The sequence below is a fragment of the Bombyx mandarina genome, chromosome 01 (assembly GCF_030267445.1).
Source record: "Bombyx mandarina strain Sakado chromosome 01, ASM3026744v2".
NCBI classification, from domain to species: domain Eukaryota; kingdom Metazoa; phylum Arthropoda; class Insecta; order Lepidoptera; family Bombycidae; genus Bombyx; species Bombyx mandarina.
Window position 1 is genome coordinate 15,838,305 of NC_143208.1, and position 15,921 is coordinate 15,854,225.

Genomic DNA, 15,921 nt, shown 5'->3' on the forward strand with positions numbered 1-15,921 from the left:
TTACACGTTGAACGTTTTTTTTTTTCGATAGTGAAGCATTCGCGAAACTCGTGCTAATCCATATCTATATATTAATAGTAAATCAATAACTATCCCGCGTGGTGTGATGAAAACTTGATCATTACATACTCGAGTATTGGCTCAAAAAATGGATTAATAAAAGTGCTGAAAAAACTACATTATATTTCTAAAACTGTTTCGATTAAATATGAGTTTAATATAGAAATTTTACCTTCCAATAAAATTTGTATTATGTTTCCTAAGACGTCCGAAGTCCATTATGAGAGTACATCGTATGATTTCCACTGCAGGTCGCTAAATTTGACTACTTCCGTTTCCTAAGTCCCATCTACAGCGCCCTCTATAACGTCTGGAACCGAACCAACAAGCAAAGACAAGCCGCCATATTTGTCATTGTTCGGCTCATAATGATGGATGTAGCCCCAGGAAGACATTATCTGGACTTCGGACGTCTTAGGAAACATAATACAAATTTTATTGGAAGGTAAAATTTCTATATTATGTGTTCCGTTTGACGTCCGAAGTCCATTATGAGAGACTGTTTGTTATCTCCTGGTGGCTTGTATTTGAAATAAAATAAGATTTATTTAAAAAGCAACAATGTGACTTATTGTGTTTAATTAAGCAAAGCTTAAATTAAGCACGTAATTTAAATTAATTGAAGGTAACCGTATAATATTACCCACTGAATTCAAATCGACCTAATAAGATTTAGGACGAAAATACTGAGAAATATTTCTCAGAATTTATATCAGTGTTTGATGCATTAATAATAAGTTTTTGATAGAACTTTCTAAAAGTATGCTCATGTTGTCAGTTATCTTTAGCTGAAATATCATTAATTTGGTAATTTCCTACCCAGTTTAAAGTTTTCACCACCGCTCTACAGCTTCCAACTGAGGCCTGAATGCCTGAGTCTCCTAAAAGACTTTTTACCCAACTACTAATCCTCGCTGCAGTAGCTGGCTTAGTGGAGCCTTTAGTTGCTAAGAATAGATTAAATATTCCCACTGGTTTGCTGTGTCATATTCACTAGATTGCGTAGCCAGTATACTGCATCGATGATCAATTGGTCAGGAGCAGCCACGAATGTCCAACTGGACTGTTGGTGTGAAGATCAATTAGTTTTCGACCCAAATATCAGTAATTTAGAAGGTTCAGGCTTTGTCAAGGAAATAGATTTCAGTATGTTTCACTGTCGGGCTCGAAGCTATTTTTTATATCCGATAGAGTTTCACAAACGGACGCTATATAACAGACTTATAAACTAGAATGGTCCGGTAGGAGAGACCATGAGATAAATACAGATAACAGAGAAATCTAGCTACATTTTCTAATTCGGGTACACGAGAATTAATACATTTTCTTGACAAAACCTTACCCCTTATTCCGAATAGGCTCGTATGTTCTTATCGTAGACTCTCTCCTGCCGATGTCCATGTCCCTGTCAGCGTGTCCCACCCAAAATGAACCAAGCTTCCAGGTGTAGATTGCTGACAGCCTGGCGGTAGCATTGTCAGTGTCCACCAGACTGATGTTCAGATCTCTGAGCTTCTTGAGTCGCTTGAGGGCAGGTGATTTCAGGTCTGGCCTCCACAGGGGCTTCTTGCACTTGGGTACCACTAGTATGTACCGACCTGAGGTTGAGTTGAGGTGGTCCAGCACTCTGGATATCAGACTGAGCGGCGGAAACGGCCATGCTAGTCAGTAATGCCAAGATCTGCTGAACGCGTTGTAGAGGCAGGCGTTCGAGTTTTGCTTTGATGGGTGGACGAGCTCACAGCTCACCTGGTATTAAGTGGTCACTGGAGCCCATAGACGTCTAGAACGTAAATGCGCCACCCACCTTGAGATATAAGATCTAAGGTCTCAAGTATAGTTACAACGGCTGCCCCACCCTTCAAACCGAGACGCACCACTGCTTCAGGGCAAAATACCTACTCGCGCGGACTCACAAGAGGTAAACAGTTTTTTTTTTTTTTTTTTTTTTATCCATGAGCGGTCCGAGACGCGAACAAGTTCCCCACAGGCTGAATAGCCTAGTAGTTGCTTTTTCTGTGAGATACCACTCCAAGCCGCCGCGATTGCGTAAGAGGTGATCGGCTTCAGTGTTGTACAGTCCCGGTAGGTGGTGAGGGAGAAGTACAACTTTGAGGTGGTCTATTAAGTTAAGCAATTTTCCAGTCAGATCTAGCAATTATCGTGACCGGGTTCCTCCCTCGTTCTTTATGTAGGAAAATTCTGTTCTGTTGTTTACAAGGGCTCCCCACTGAATGTCCGACGCGTCGGTGATGACGTGGTTCGTGGCCATTCTCTGTGGATGAATTGGTGTGCTCTGACTGACTTTCTCTAACCACCAATCCAGCTCTGTACGTACCTCGTCCGAATACTGCTTTGGTAAATGAGGATACCTCCTGAGCTTGTTGCTGTGGTACTGCAAGGACTCGGCAAAGCAACTTTCCCCGGTGGGTGATGAAAGTCGCAAAGTTGAGATATCCTAAGAGGCTTTGCGCCTGCTTTAGGTTCCAACCGCCGGCAGTAAGTCGCACGAGCAAATTCTTGGGCAGGGACTTTGTCTTGGATTTGGTGTCCCATACGATTCCCAGAAAGTCTATCAAGCTCGTCAGTGTCATAACCGGTTGCTTAGATGGGTGGACGAGTTTACAGCTTACCTGGTGTTAAGTGGTTACTGGAGGCCATAGACATCTACAGCGTAAATGCCGCCACCCACCTTGAGATATGAGTTCTAAGGTCTCAGTATAGTTACTTGAGATTTCAACAAGTCTTTTGCCCTTGCAGGCAGACGAGCATACGGCCCACCTGAAGGTGAATAGTTACAGTCGCCGATGGACTTCAGCAACGCCAGGGGCAGAGCCAAGCCGCTGCCTACTGCTTAATTCTCTCCACAAGCCTCGTTTGAAGAAGGACATGTCATAGCGCTCGGGAAACACCGCGGAGGGAGCTCATTCCATAGCCAGCTGGTACGTGGCAAAAAAGACCTCTGGTAACGCACTGTCAATGAACGCAGCGGTTCCAGATAATATGGATAAGCTTTGCTCCGATGGCGGGAGATGTTCTGCCCTGGTGTACAAGCACATAACCTAGTCGCAGACCCTTCTGGCGAAGTATTTCGGCTATTTAGTTTGTCACTGAAGCAAAAATCCGCGGTGGTGCAGCTAAGCCGAATGGCAGACATATCATCTGAAGTAGACGACCCTGATAACTGATCCCGAGAAACGTCATTGATAGATGATAATAGGCCTGGCTCATATCCAATTTGACATTCCAATCTGTTATAAAACTTAGGAACTCGATGGTGGAAAAGGTGAAAAAGACTGTTTCATGTACTTGTTCAATGCCTTGAGGTTGAAAATTGTTCGATTTTTTATTGGTCTTGGGAAGTATGAAAAGAGGAAATCTGAAAGATGGTGTCGGGGGTGCGGGTTCTAAAGCTCTATTGAATTAAATTTTGGATTTTGATTGACATAAAGTTATTATTAATTTCAATATTACGTTTGGTGGATCGAGTCCAGGTGTTTCGATATAGTCTTAGACATCCGCCTGAAAATGCTGTTGAGTAATTTATTTTTATTTCCTGATTTTCGTTCCACTTTGTACTTGTTTCCCCTCCCCGTTTTTCTTGCTGAGGAATTATTTGGATAGCATCGCTCAGAATATCTGTTTTCGGCCTCTTTAGATGTATTGGAATGTGGCCTACCTCGACATGGCTTTGCATTGGCAGTACAAGTCGAGGGTTCCGGCGATGCGGGCCGGATGCGAGTAGCAGACGGTGCCGCTTTTGTAATTTATCAATACCACCAATTTTCTGTATATATGCCAATAATAAGTTGGGGTTAAACATATAATCACAAGAAGATATTTTCTCTATATCTTCCCTGATATATCTATCCTTTAATTTCTTTATGAGGTATCTACGACGCTATCGTATAACCTCGGCTCGCTTACCGAAAATTATTTGAAGGATATCGTTAGAAACTTTTATAGGCGAAATCGTTACCGAATAGCTGTTTAAACTTTTCGTAAATGGCGGAAGTATTAAGCTGAACATTCTCTGAATTTGACCAGTCGGCAAGGTTTTGTATGGCAGCATAACGCATTCGTTCTGTGCCAAAAGAAATACTGCACCGCGTTCCAAGTCGGCTAGTCAAATCTTTGCATATCTGGTTCTTTTATAGAAATGCTCAAATTTCAAAACCTACCCGCTTCTGGTAACGGACGGTCTGGTGGCAGACGTAAAAACTATTCGTCGTTGTCTAATTTCGATTAGAAGTTGAAACCAGATAAGACATTATTATTATAAGATGTTGGTATTTGTAAGTGTAAAGGCGGGACCACTGGTGCACGACCAGCAATAGCATGATTCGAAGTTAAAATAATATTCACATGACTCACCCATTATTGCGACAGTAAGTCAAACCTTTTATTCAGATCTCGCGACCAGTCACTTTTTCGAAGTTTTCTTGCTGGTCCCTAGTCTTTATTTTCCGACGAACCCGAAGAAATATCCGAAGAAATCGAAGAACTATCCTCACTTAAATTTTACTTTGAAAGGCGCGATAACCTCGTCACTCATTGTAGAGCCTTGGAGGTTTCACGAAACGGAAGATAATCATAACACTTGTTTGAAACAAACTTTCTACTTCAAATCTCGAAAGTTGCTTATAACATTTTAAATTACTAACTTCTTAAAATATTAACGACTGCACGTGGGAAAAAACGACGCAACAATGACAAATATGGCGGCTTGTCTTTGCTTGTTGGTTCGGTTCCAGACGTTATAGAGGGCGCTGTAGATGGGACTTAGGAAACGGAAGTAGTCAAATTTAGCGACCTGCAGTGGAAATCATACGATGTACTCTCATAATGGACTTCGGACGTCAAACGGAACACATAATATAAGTGAATATGCATACTGGTAATTAAGAGTCGGTAATTAATTACGTCTCATACGCGGATCGTACAGAAACTCTGACTCTGTTACGTCATCAGTTTCGGGTATAGACGGGTGATCGAGCTCATGGCTCAAATGGTTTTAAGTGGTTGCCGCCGTTACCCACATTGAGACATGAGGTCTCAGTCTCTGTATAGTTTGACGGGTGTTCCTTCGAATGGAAACGCATTACTGCATCGCGGCCGTAACCGGCATGGCGGTGATAACTACTTGGGCTGGGTCACAAGATCACCAATAATACCACTTCTTTTTTAATTGTGCTTGTTTGATTTTTATTATGCGATGATTCTCTTTCATCGTGGAAGTTAATCGTGAACGTATTGAGTTTCATTGAAATATGCGATCGGTATTAATCTCAAATGTCTTCTCTCTCGATAATACCTAACGATACTGAGTAAGCTCCCACAAGATTCACTGAGACAACGAGAGATATCAGAACAGCCGATAAATGATCGCGTCTCAACATATAATCTCAGACGGCATACATAAAGCTACTTATTTTTGTTCACAGTTTGCCAAATTCCGTAGTATATCTCGTGGAAGCGATTATGACATCGGCAGTGTAATCTCGGCATTCTATTCGCTGGAAAAATTCCATCTATTGGGTACGTACAAATTCTCTCACTTTAAATCATTGACGACGGCTTTTCGATAATATTTCAATACACATCATCCTAATCATTAAATTTCAACATTAAAAAACTCCGAAATAAATTTATCTAAATATCAATTCCAATGTTATGCGTAACCTATCATGGACATTTATTAATGACTAGATTAGTTTTATTTATTAATTTTGTGATGAAGCAACACGTCGTCTACACCAAAGATTAAAATAGAAGCGGACTTAAGAAAAATAATAATTCTAAACTCCTTATTATGAATTCTTTTTACAATGTTAGTAGTAGTACTGCACCCATCACCGCGTGTTAGTTAGTCAATGTGAAACAAAACGTTCGGCAAGCACAGGTTCAAGTTTAATTCATCGAAGTTACATATAATTTACATATAAAATATTTATTCGTTACCGATAACAATATAATGTTTGTTTTAGATCGTGACGTCACACATACTTCGTGACGTCGAAGCGAGCACGCGTGACATTACAACAATGTGTGACGTCACTGAGCCGATGCCGGTCTCGCTTGGCCGGGTGCCGTATAGCAGCGCGTTCTTATTTAGATCGGCACAACGAACCGATTAATTCTCACACATACATACAATTATAATTCAAACGTCATCGGCACGAACGTTCAACAAACGTAACAACATCATCATTAACAATATATTTAACAAATATAATATTATAATATATAGGATTTGTTGTTATTGTACTCTTTAACAGGCAGCAGGTGCTTCTGGTTGATCGTTTTTAAGCTAAACATTTGTTGAATTAAACTTGAAACGTGTTTGTCTGTTCGACTAGGGGTCCGCCTCCTCCTCCTCCGTGGTACTTGGTGGTACTTGATGGTACTTACACAGTATTGTGTTCGCGGTTATTGTCGCGGTGCTGCTGTTCGCGCAGGTAGGCGCCCGGGTTCTCGAGGGCCTCGCCGAAGATGCGCTGCGACTGCAGGATGTTGGACAGAGTCGAGACCCACTCCTGGCGCTTGCCGTCCGGAGCGCGGCACAAGAACGAATGACGCGGCTTCTTCAAAGACACCGAGTGTATAATGAAACCGCCCAGAGCTTCGGCCTCCTCCAGTTCCATTTTGTTCACCTGAAAATCGATTCGGGCCACACGTTGTATCACTGCGTTTTTTATTAAAATTTCACCCATATTTTTTTCCTACCTAAATTGATAGCCTTGAGAGGCTATTTCAGCGTAAACTTAACTAGTAGGTGAGCTCACGGGGCTCAAACCGGAGTGATGCTAACACTGACCCTAGCAAGAGCAGCGCTTCGCAGAATCTACTACCGGATCGGAAACGCGACCCACTGAGAATATCCAGCGAGAAACTCAGTGGGCTGTGTCTGTGGGTTAATTCACTCGTCGAGCCCTTCGTCGCAAGCAACAGGTTCGAGGAGGACGGTAACCGGTATTTCACCTAAATAAATTTAAAATAAAGTAAAAAAAATATATTTAAATAGAGTTTATTTATTGTAATTCATCAAGCGATAGCACCGTTGCTTTAATTATCGTTATTCTGTACTACTCGATGTGCCCTGGGACTGCGAGACAAGACCTGTCCCTGAATATATTGTTAGTCATAAAGAAGGCCCGTGAAGAACGTATGCCCACACTGGATGGACTTACTGTGGACATACGAGAGATCTTCTATCAAGCTATCATGATCAACCCAATTTAATGGTTACCATCATATCGTCATCAAATGTACGACACGTTAGTTTCCAAGATATTACAATGCAATTGGATGGCTGACTAACGTCATATGTTTATTGAAAACAAAAGGCTTAGTGCAGCATATATAATATTATTGAGCAATTATATATTGCAAGTGTTGAAGATATAATGTAAGTGTTGCTAATAAATTTTTTTGGGTCATTTTCACACAAATCAAATATTGTATGGCACAAGTGAACATAATATACTTCATTAATTAATAAAGTACGCTCTCTGTCTAATATGAAATTAGGTCTATTTGATTATCGTTTCGGCATTATGCGGTCTCCCAGACATGAATTAGAGCTCATAATTTCGGGTCGCATAGAGGCCAAACGCGCTGTGGGCAGAACACCAACTAGATGGTCAGATCTGGTTAAGGAAGCGGTTGGTGGTAGTCTGTACCATGAGGTCCATGTCACTCATGATCGAACACTGTAAAGAAACGTCACATATGGTCGCGATCCTCAGCAGCGAGAGAACGATGAAGAAGAAGAAGATTATCGTTCAAAAAATAACATCCTTTAAATTTTGTATTTGTTGAACTGTATCATTTGCTTTTTTTATGAGAGAGAAAGAAAGAGAGAGAGAGAGAGAGAGAGAGAGAGAGAGAGAGAGAGAGAGAGAGAGAGAGAGAGAGAGAGAAATGCGACTAGGTGATTCCCCGTCGAATAAGCAGCGGCGTTCTCTGATAATTTCACCGTACTGGTGGTAGGGGGTAATGTTATTCCGCGCGGGTTGGCACGAAGCAGTCATGTGTTGCGATTCGAAGAGTTTGTATAACTGTATTACAATACAACTCGAGCATCGACCTCGTGTTTCAAAGCGGGAGCTGCCATTCACGTCTGTGGGTAGCCGTAAGTTTCACACAAGGTACTCCGTGGGCTGAGCAAATGGAAGATAGCAATAAAAAAAAACAATAAGCATACTGAATGAAACTTTGACCAAAGTTAAAAACTGAGTGTCAGCATTCACGTTACGGTGTCTTTGTATGCTGCGTTAATAACTCAGGTGACTTTAGTGGTGGGGACAGTTCCGCGACGCGAAGACCGTATCTTGTAAAATGCACTAAAAGTCAATGTAAATAAAACGCATTTCACGTAATCTTTAACGAACAATTTTGAAACAGGTGAAACACAACATTAACTGGTGGTAGCCTCTGGTGAGTCCGCGCGGATAGGTACCACTACCCTGCCTATTTCTGCCGTGAAGCAGCAATGCGTTACGGTTTGAAGGGCGGGGCAGCCGTTGTAACTAAACTTGAGACCTTAGAGCGTATATCTCAAGGTGGGTGGCGCATTTACGTTGTAGATGTCTATGGGCTCCGGTTGCCACTTAAGACCAAGTGGGCTGTGAGCTCGTCCACCCATATAAGTAAAAAAAAAAAAGGCAGCTAACCTGAACGTGTCCCTTGTAGTTGTAAGTAGGGCTGGTGAACTGGGATCTCTTGCCGACCGCCTCGCTGAAGATGACACACTGCTCAAACAGGAACACGTTCAGTTCCTTGCCCTTGTCGGTACCGGACGGGTTGTCGGACACCATCATCGTCTCGTGAAGCAACAGTTTCCCCTGGGCGGTTATGTTGCCCTGCGAACAAACCATACACATTTCAAGACGTCCCAGGGAAAGTGTGACCGTTTCTAAATTAATTTACATAAAAATTTTGAAACCGGATAAACCAAGCTCGATATATTTTGTCTCAAAAGATAAATTGTGCGTTGCCCATTCCGAAATTCGCAGCACATCACAGCAGCGACACTAAAAATTCGCATAATTTTTTTATGATAAAAACAATTCGCTTTTGCTTTGGATACGTTTTAATAATGCATTCTCATATTTACCGTGAAGCCCTGCAAGCGTCCGAAGTTCATCATGAGGTTGGCGTTCTTCGGTATAATATCGGTGCAGTGGACAGCCTCACGCAGTCCGGCCAGCACGTGCGGGGGACAGTTCGCTTGCTCGGAGTACGACAGAATCTTCTTCACCAGCAAATGATATTTCTGGATGCGCTGGATCGGTTTGATCAATAAATCGCCCAACTGTAAAGAAACGATCGAACGATGTCAAACATGACAAGAGCATAACGATCGTCTAGTTTCGCAGGCATGCCGACAGTAAGCGTTACAATCAATACATTGACGTGTTCGAAGGTGGTGATGTGAGTCAGGTCAGAGAAAACAAAACATAAAATCCAACGAAACGTAAAACAAAACATAAAAAATGATTTTCATGTGTGTGCGTGAGTGTGTGTGTGTGTGTTTATTTTAAAGTAACCTACAACGGACAAATGGCGCACTAAATGATCTCTTACTGATTGCAGTAGTTACATTCAAGATCCAATACGCAACCAATAAGGTATCATCGAGTGGATTCATTTATCAAACATGCTAGCGCCGATATATTCATTAAAGCATTTGCGCAATGTCACTCCATGTGAATGCTGCTCAGAGCAGAGCTGGTACCGGACGAGAATTATTTTGGATGCCAATTGTAATTTTTTTTTTTTCGTTTCATTAAGATACAAAATAATTTAGACGCAATCTCTACTAAGAGGTTGTTTTTTTTTTCTTTTTAATTTAAGTAGGACTGAAAGCGGGATGTGAACCAGCATTGTTCTGTCTATTTAAACACTTTTCAGAGTGATACCTGGGCCAACGTTTCGCGAGCACCAGACAGGAGTGCGCGTTCCCTAAGGCGGACCTAGAATCGCAATAACGTGTCATCTGTGCGGAACGAACATGTCACGTGTAATTCGTATAACTAGCGTTTATCTAATTAACTATAAACATCAAATTGGCAATAATTAAAAAGACTTATCTCGTTCCAACAACTAGTTATACGATCACGGTTTTAGCGGTGCTAATGAATTAAGTATTAATAAGTTTACGTTTAGTCAAACTGAAACATGCGAGTTTTTTTTTCCTTGTTATATTGTATTAAACAAAATCCAAATTACGTTTTTTAATGTTAATTTATTATTCATGTTTTATTTGATCATATACAAGTATACCATGTTTTCGATGAGTTTATAAGCGAACTGTCAAAAACTCGGAACAATGAATTATTGATGTGAAAAATGAAAGGGCTAAAAAAGTTAACGATAGATAGATACGTTATAATGTATGACACAACAAACAGCAATACGTAGTGATAAAACGAAATCGTAACCAAGATAACTATATTTGATTTGTACGAATCGTTTATGAAAAATACATTTACGGTAACATTTTAAGCCATATAAAATACGATTGAAAAATACGTGGATACAATTCAAAGCTGCAAGTTTGTTAGTGCGGAAATAAAAGTCACTACGTTTTATTTGCGGCTCGTGTGTGCGACGCATTCAATTCATAAAACGAACTACGTCCGGAAACGTAAACTGACATCCCATTTACGATACAAAGTTTTGATAATCGCTACACTTTTATGCCGCCCCGCGAAACAACAACAAAACCGAAATTGCAATTTTTATTAGTTAAACGATTTATTACGGTAATTTTAAAGTTTAACGGGAAACGAGTGCGCGCACACCTCTAGCCGTTTGCGTTGTCAAACATTTTTTTTGAAAGCGTTACGATGGCTGTAGAAGCAATGTGACGCGGTCGCGTGTGCAGTTCGAACGGAAGCAGTTAGAAACGTCGATCATCTCGTTGAAACCGAAACGCTGAGATATTGTCTGTTAAGGGGGGAGGGGAAACGAGGAAGGGGAGTTGGGGGGGGGCGTATCACGCACCTGCAGCTTATGTCCGAGCTTGTGACGCAATTCCTGGAAGTAGTGCTCGTGTTCGGAAACGATATATTCGGAGACTGGCTTGTTGCGGCAGTACGACTCGTAGAGACGTTTCTCGAGGAAGCGACGGAACAACGTGCCGAGCAGTTCCGGGTGGGTCAGCGACATACGCAGCTCGCGCAGGAACTTGCTGCACACACAATCCACACCCGTCAGCAATACACGTCACCTCACCTCACATCATAAATCATCGCGGAATATTATATTACATGCCGCAATCGATCTTATCGCTCTCTCTCTCTCTCTCTCGCCTGTAACGTTTTGATGAAACGAAACAAAAAAAAAGCAACGACAAATAATAAAAAGTAGAACGCATAGCGAATCAACAAAATGAACCAAATTAAATTAAAATAATTATTATAGTCTTTATGATATGCTGTTATGTTGTTTTGTAGTATCATTTAAAAATTGTATTATAAATAGAATTATATATCGAATAAGTACTTATTTCTGTTACTATAAATATATATCCCATAAATATTGATAATAAAAAAAAAAAGTAGATAAATTTCAGTCATGAACCCCACATTCACTTTTGATGTACATGTAATTATGTATTTATACAAATTTATGAACCTCCGTGAGAGTTTGTCTCTACCTGCTAAAATATGTTTTGTATTCATGCAGATTGGTAGATTAGTCAAGGCATTGTCTACTATAGGTGGAGTACGTTTTTGTTAAATATGATGAAAATCAAAAATATTTACTGAGTTAAAATAATGGAATATTAAATTATATTTAAAGTTAGTAAGAGATCGTTATTGAAACCGAAACGCTATTAATACTGAAATTTAGCTTTGATTTAACCTGCAAACAAATTCATTTGCGGATCTTACTGTCGTCTTCGCAATTTGCTATTATTACGTACTTTCTTATTCGGATAACTAAAAAAAGAACACACATATATGAGCAGTTTTTTTTACTACCTCACGCGGTGAGCTCACGGGCTCAACTTGAGGGAATTTGCTAACACTGATCCTAGCAAGAGCAGTGCTTCGTAGAATCTACCACCGGATCAGAATCGCGTCCCACAGACAAAATCCGGAGAGAAACTCAGTGGGCTATGAGTGGTTTATTTGTATGTCCGTAATCGCCAACAATGCGGTAGTTGACCGTCACGTTTTGTACGCTTTCTATTGCGTACTGACCCAAATGGAATTACTGAAGCGACACTTATAACTTGAACGCAAACGGAAATATATTTTTTTGTTACTGAATTTCGATTATAACTACATATAATACATACAGGTCTATAAATGAATACACACATGAATAAATATAATATTTACATAAATATTTATATATTTTATATTCAATAATTCAATTTTATGTTCAACGAATATACAATTTGAATAATAATGCGCTAATGTTTGTAAGGATTAGTTAATTTTTTGTTCTCTAAGTATAATGGTTGTCTGTACAGAATACGTATACGAAGGGAGAAATCTCTCGCGTTGTAATCGTGTTAGGCGCATTAACGCGTCGCTTTGACGAGGCAGAAATACATTATCATAAAGAAAGAAAAGAAAGAAAAAAAACGAATACATTTTCGCTCTGCTGTCATTCACTTATACACAGCCTAACGAATAATCGCACAGCAAATAACGGATTTATTTACATAATTTTACAGCCTCGGCAAATAAGACGATTCTAGTGACGTCACTTGGGTGTTATTACCGAATGGATGATGCAAATAAAACCCCTCGGTGTTATCTTCATCTCTTCGTGGACGCCGACCTCGACGTTCCCCGGTCTCCGGTCTGGGTGCTGCGCGTACATTTAAACAATACATTTGACCGATAATGAAACGTAAGACTTACTCTCTGTGCCATTCGTAGATCGCCTCGATGTTGCCAAAGATCATTCTGTAGCGACGATCGCGCAGATTATCGGGCAGGATCGGTTCGCCGTGAGGATCCTAAATCAAATACGCCTTTTTAATGGATGTCTAATTACAACAAAAAAAACCTACCTATATTCATCCTGGTATTAGCACAATCTAAAAATATTCGACAATAGATTTTTTTAAAGATCTTGCCAGCTACAATACCTAAAAGATATAACGGTCAATCTATGAGATTGTCGATTAAGGTAAGATAAACAAAAATAGACATCATCGAATAGAACGAACACATAAATCTATATTATTAAAAAAGCGGAACCAACGCGCAAGCACGTTTAAGTTAGGCGAGTACGATCACCTCAAAATAAATTAAACTGTGTTGTATGTACAGAGGCGATAGAAGAAAATAGTAGAGAGAGCTACAAAGTAAATTCTCGAGTAAATCCCAACAGCATGTTTCGTCGTCGTCTGACGAATTTTATAGTTTGCGCGGCGCAGATAGTTTATCTCTCTCCGCATTTTGTAGGCCTTCAGGGAATTACATCGTACAAAATGTTATCTAAAACTGTATTCGCTGCTACAACATAGTATTCAACTTCATGTTTCGTTTAATGATCCACTCGTACACATATGTATGTATATTACAACGCGTCCTGGTTGATCACCAGACGAACTGTGGGTGTCGGGAGACGAGGATTTTATTCCCCTTCTTTATAATCGTTCTAACTTTGTTATTGTCAGAAAATAAATTTAAAAAAAATCATGTGTCCGTTTACTTTGCTGTAACGCTATTTCGAAATGAATTAGAATTAGAGTTGGCATTCTAATCTTAATTCGAATTTATTGGTGCTATAATTGGAAACTGTTTTCGACAGTATGAATTTAGTCCTACAAACATTTCTAATGAATTCGATGTCTGATTGTAAGTACCTGCATGTGACGCATATAGCCTTCGCAGATGAGACGCAAGTCAGAGACGTATATCTCTTCAGTGTCAATAAGTTCTCGGAGCACATATTCCCTTTTCTTAAGAATGGCCAGTTCCTCCGGGGTGTGAATCGGCAGGGCCTCCCCTTCTTGTCCTGCTTCTTCTCCTGTGGGCTCCTGTACGTTGGCAGCCCCACCATGCTGTTGCTGTATCAAACGTGCATAATCTTAGATAATTTATTTATCTAAATCCGAAACGATTCGTCCCTCTTCTTATCGAATGCAAGGCAAACATGACCAAAACACAAGCCACTCATAATGAATAATGCGTTTTTATTTTACATTATTTTCATTAAAACTTCTTCGAAATGCGTTTCGTTAAATACTACATTATAAATCTATGTATTATATAACAATTCTACTGCTTTATATGGTCCTCGTATCTTAAATTACTTTCGGTCTCTGATAAAAAATGTTTAAAGGTCAAGTGCTTTGTGCTACTGAGTGCAAGTTTTTTAATATCTGCAGTGCACTCGATTGCTAAACGAATTCTACGTTGATAAAGCTGCGCTAAAATCGTCTCTCGTATCAAGGAGGTCGAGACGAGTCACAATATATTCTGTCGTTTGACACCTCCCGTAATGTAATAACAGGAGTGAGTGGAGCAGGTGCTCTATTGCAAAGCAGAGTTTCAAAGAGAGGATTTTATTATAGGCACTCTTCGCTTTGTCCATTAGTGATTACTGTACAGCCAGACAGTGAAATCAATCTGGATTAACTTCAGATTACCGATTTAAGCGGTGTATTTTTTTTGTTCTCTTGTTTCTTTGTATTAATATTTAAAATTCATATTTTAAACTTTTACTTAATTTTCACTTTAACAAATATTATACATAAATCAGTGATTAGTTAAAATCAGGAGATCAAATCATTACGTAAAACGTTTCAAAACTTCATCAAATCAAAAACAAAGCCACACCATACATTTTAGTTTAGTTATCAATAAGCAACCGAATACTATGTATGCCTTTTAGTAATAAACGCGACGTAACCAATACCGGGTCTCATCGGGTTATGTCTCTGTCAAACTGGTGTATTGACTGTAAAATGCTAAAGACAGGACGTTATGGAACCATTCCTAGGTTACAGCGCGTTGATTAATAAGGACATACGAGATTAAGGTTTTCGAGACGGTTGCAACACCAACGTTCATTACACAATACATGCCATGCACAAATAAGATAAGATAACAAGGCAATATGAAAAGCGAAAATAGCTTTTAATAACATGCAACATGACTCAACGTACGTAATAACATGAATTTTCCTAAGCACGTGGTCTACAAACAAACACATCGATACGTTTATTTTTGACAGGACACATTTAAAACGCCTAGTATCCGAAGCTATTATAAGACGGTCGGAATTGTATTCGGATAATGAAAAAAGGTAGGTCGCCGGACCGCAACAAATATGTAAATCAAACCGATAACAACCAATGTTACACCAATAATTATACATTTACCCAGAAAGAGAAGAGCAGTGTTGTAACTACATATAAAAAATACACGCTAATAACCAGGTATAAAATGTATTAAAACTCGTTAGCCTGGACATCTCTTTGGATATATTTTTTTATTAAATATACTAGTATTTGAAAGTGAATTTGTAATGCATCTTATTTAATGAACCTGTAGTGTTAAATTTACAAATTTTAAAAAAAATACGTCTTAAAACATAGCGTGAGTCGAATCTATTAATTCAACAATCTCAAATTGCACAATCATAGAGCATTTGATTACTCTGAAAACGATTCCGACCGTCAGTCCAAAACTATTTAGACTTCTTTATAAATAACCACAGTAAAAACGTAATATGCGTACGGTAAGTGATAAATCAACACTACAATAACATTCCGCCCTCCCCTTAACGTTTAACGCCCATTTCATTGACTGAAATTTTTAAATATAACATTTTAAAATAGAGGTTTGTAACTTCATATTAAAGAAAGCAAATTGGGAATTT

General features: G+C 39.5%; 1 protein-coding gene across 8 annotated transcripts in view; it reads right to left on the minus strand.

Moving 5' to 3' along the window:
- trio (trio Rho guanine nucleotide exchange factor) overlaps positions 1 to 15,921 on the minus strand; it is a 166,194-nt gene that overhangs the window by 12,608 nt on the left and 137,665 nt on the right. For all 8 annotated transcript variants that reach the window (XM_089735254.1, XM_028187433.2, XM_028187431.2 and 5 more), the window contains 6 exons: positions 13,901 to 14,104; positions 12,948 to 13,045; positions 11,071 to 11,257; positions 9,179 to 9,376; positions 8,736 to 8,924; positions 6,472 to 6,713 (listed from right to left, as the gene is read on the minus strand). In XM_089735254.1, the coding sequence (XP_089591380.1) occupies positions 6,472 to 6,713; positions 8,736 to 8,924; positions 9,179 to 9,376; positions 11,071 to 11,257; positions 12,948 to 13,045; positions 13,901 to 14,104 (1,118 nt within the window). The remainder of the gene's footprint in view (positions 1 to 6,471; positions 6,714 to 8,735; positions 8,925 to 9,178; positions 9,377 to 11,070; positions 11,258 to 12,947; positions 13,046 to 13,900; positions 14,105 to 15,921) is intronic.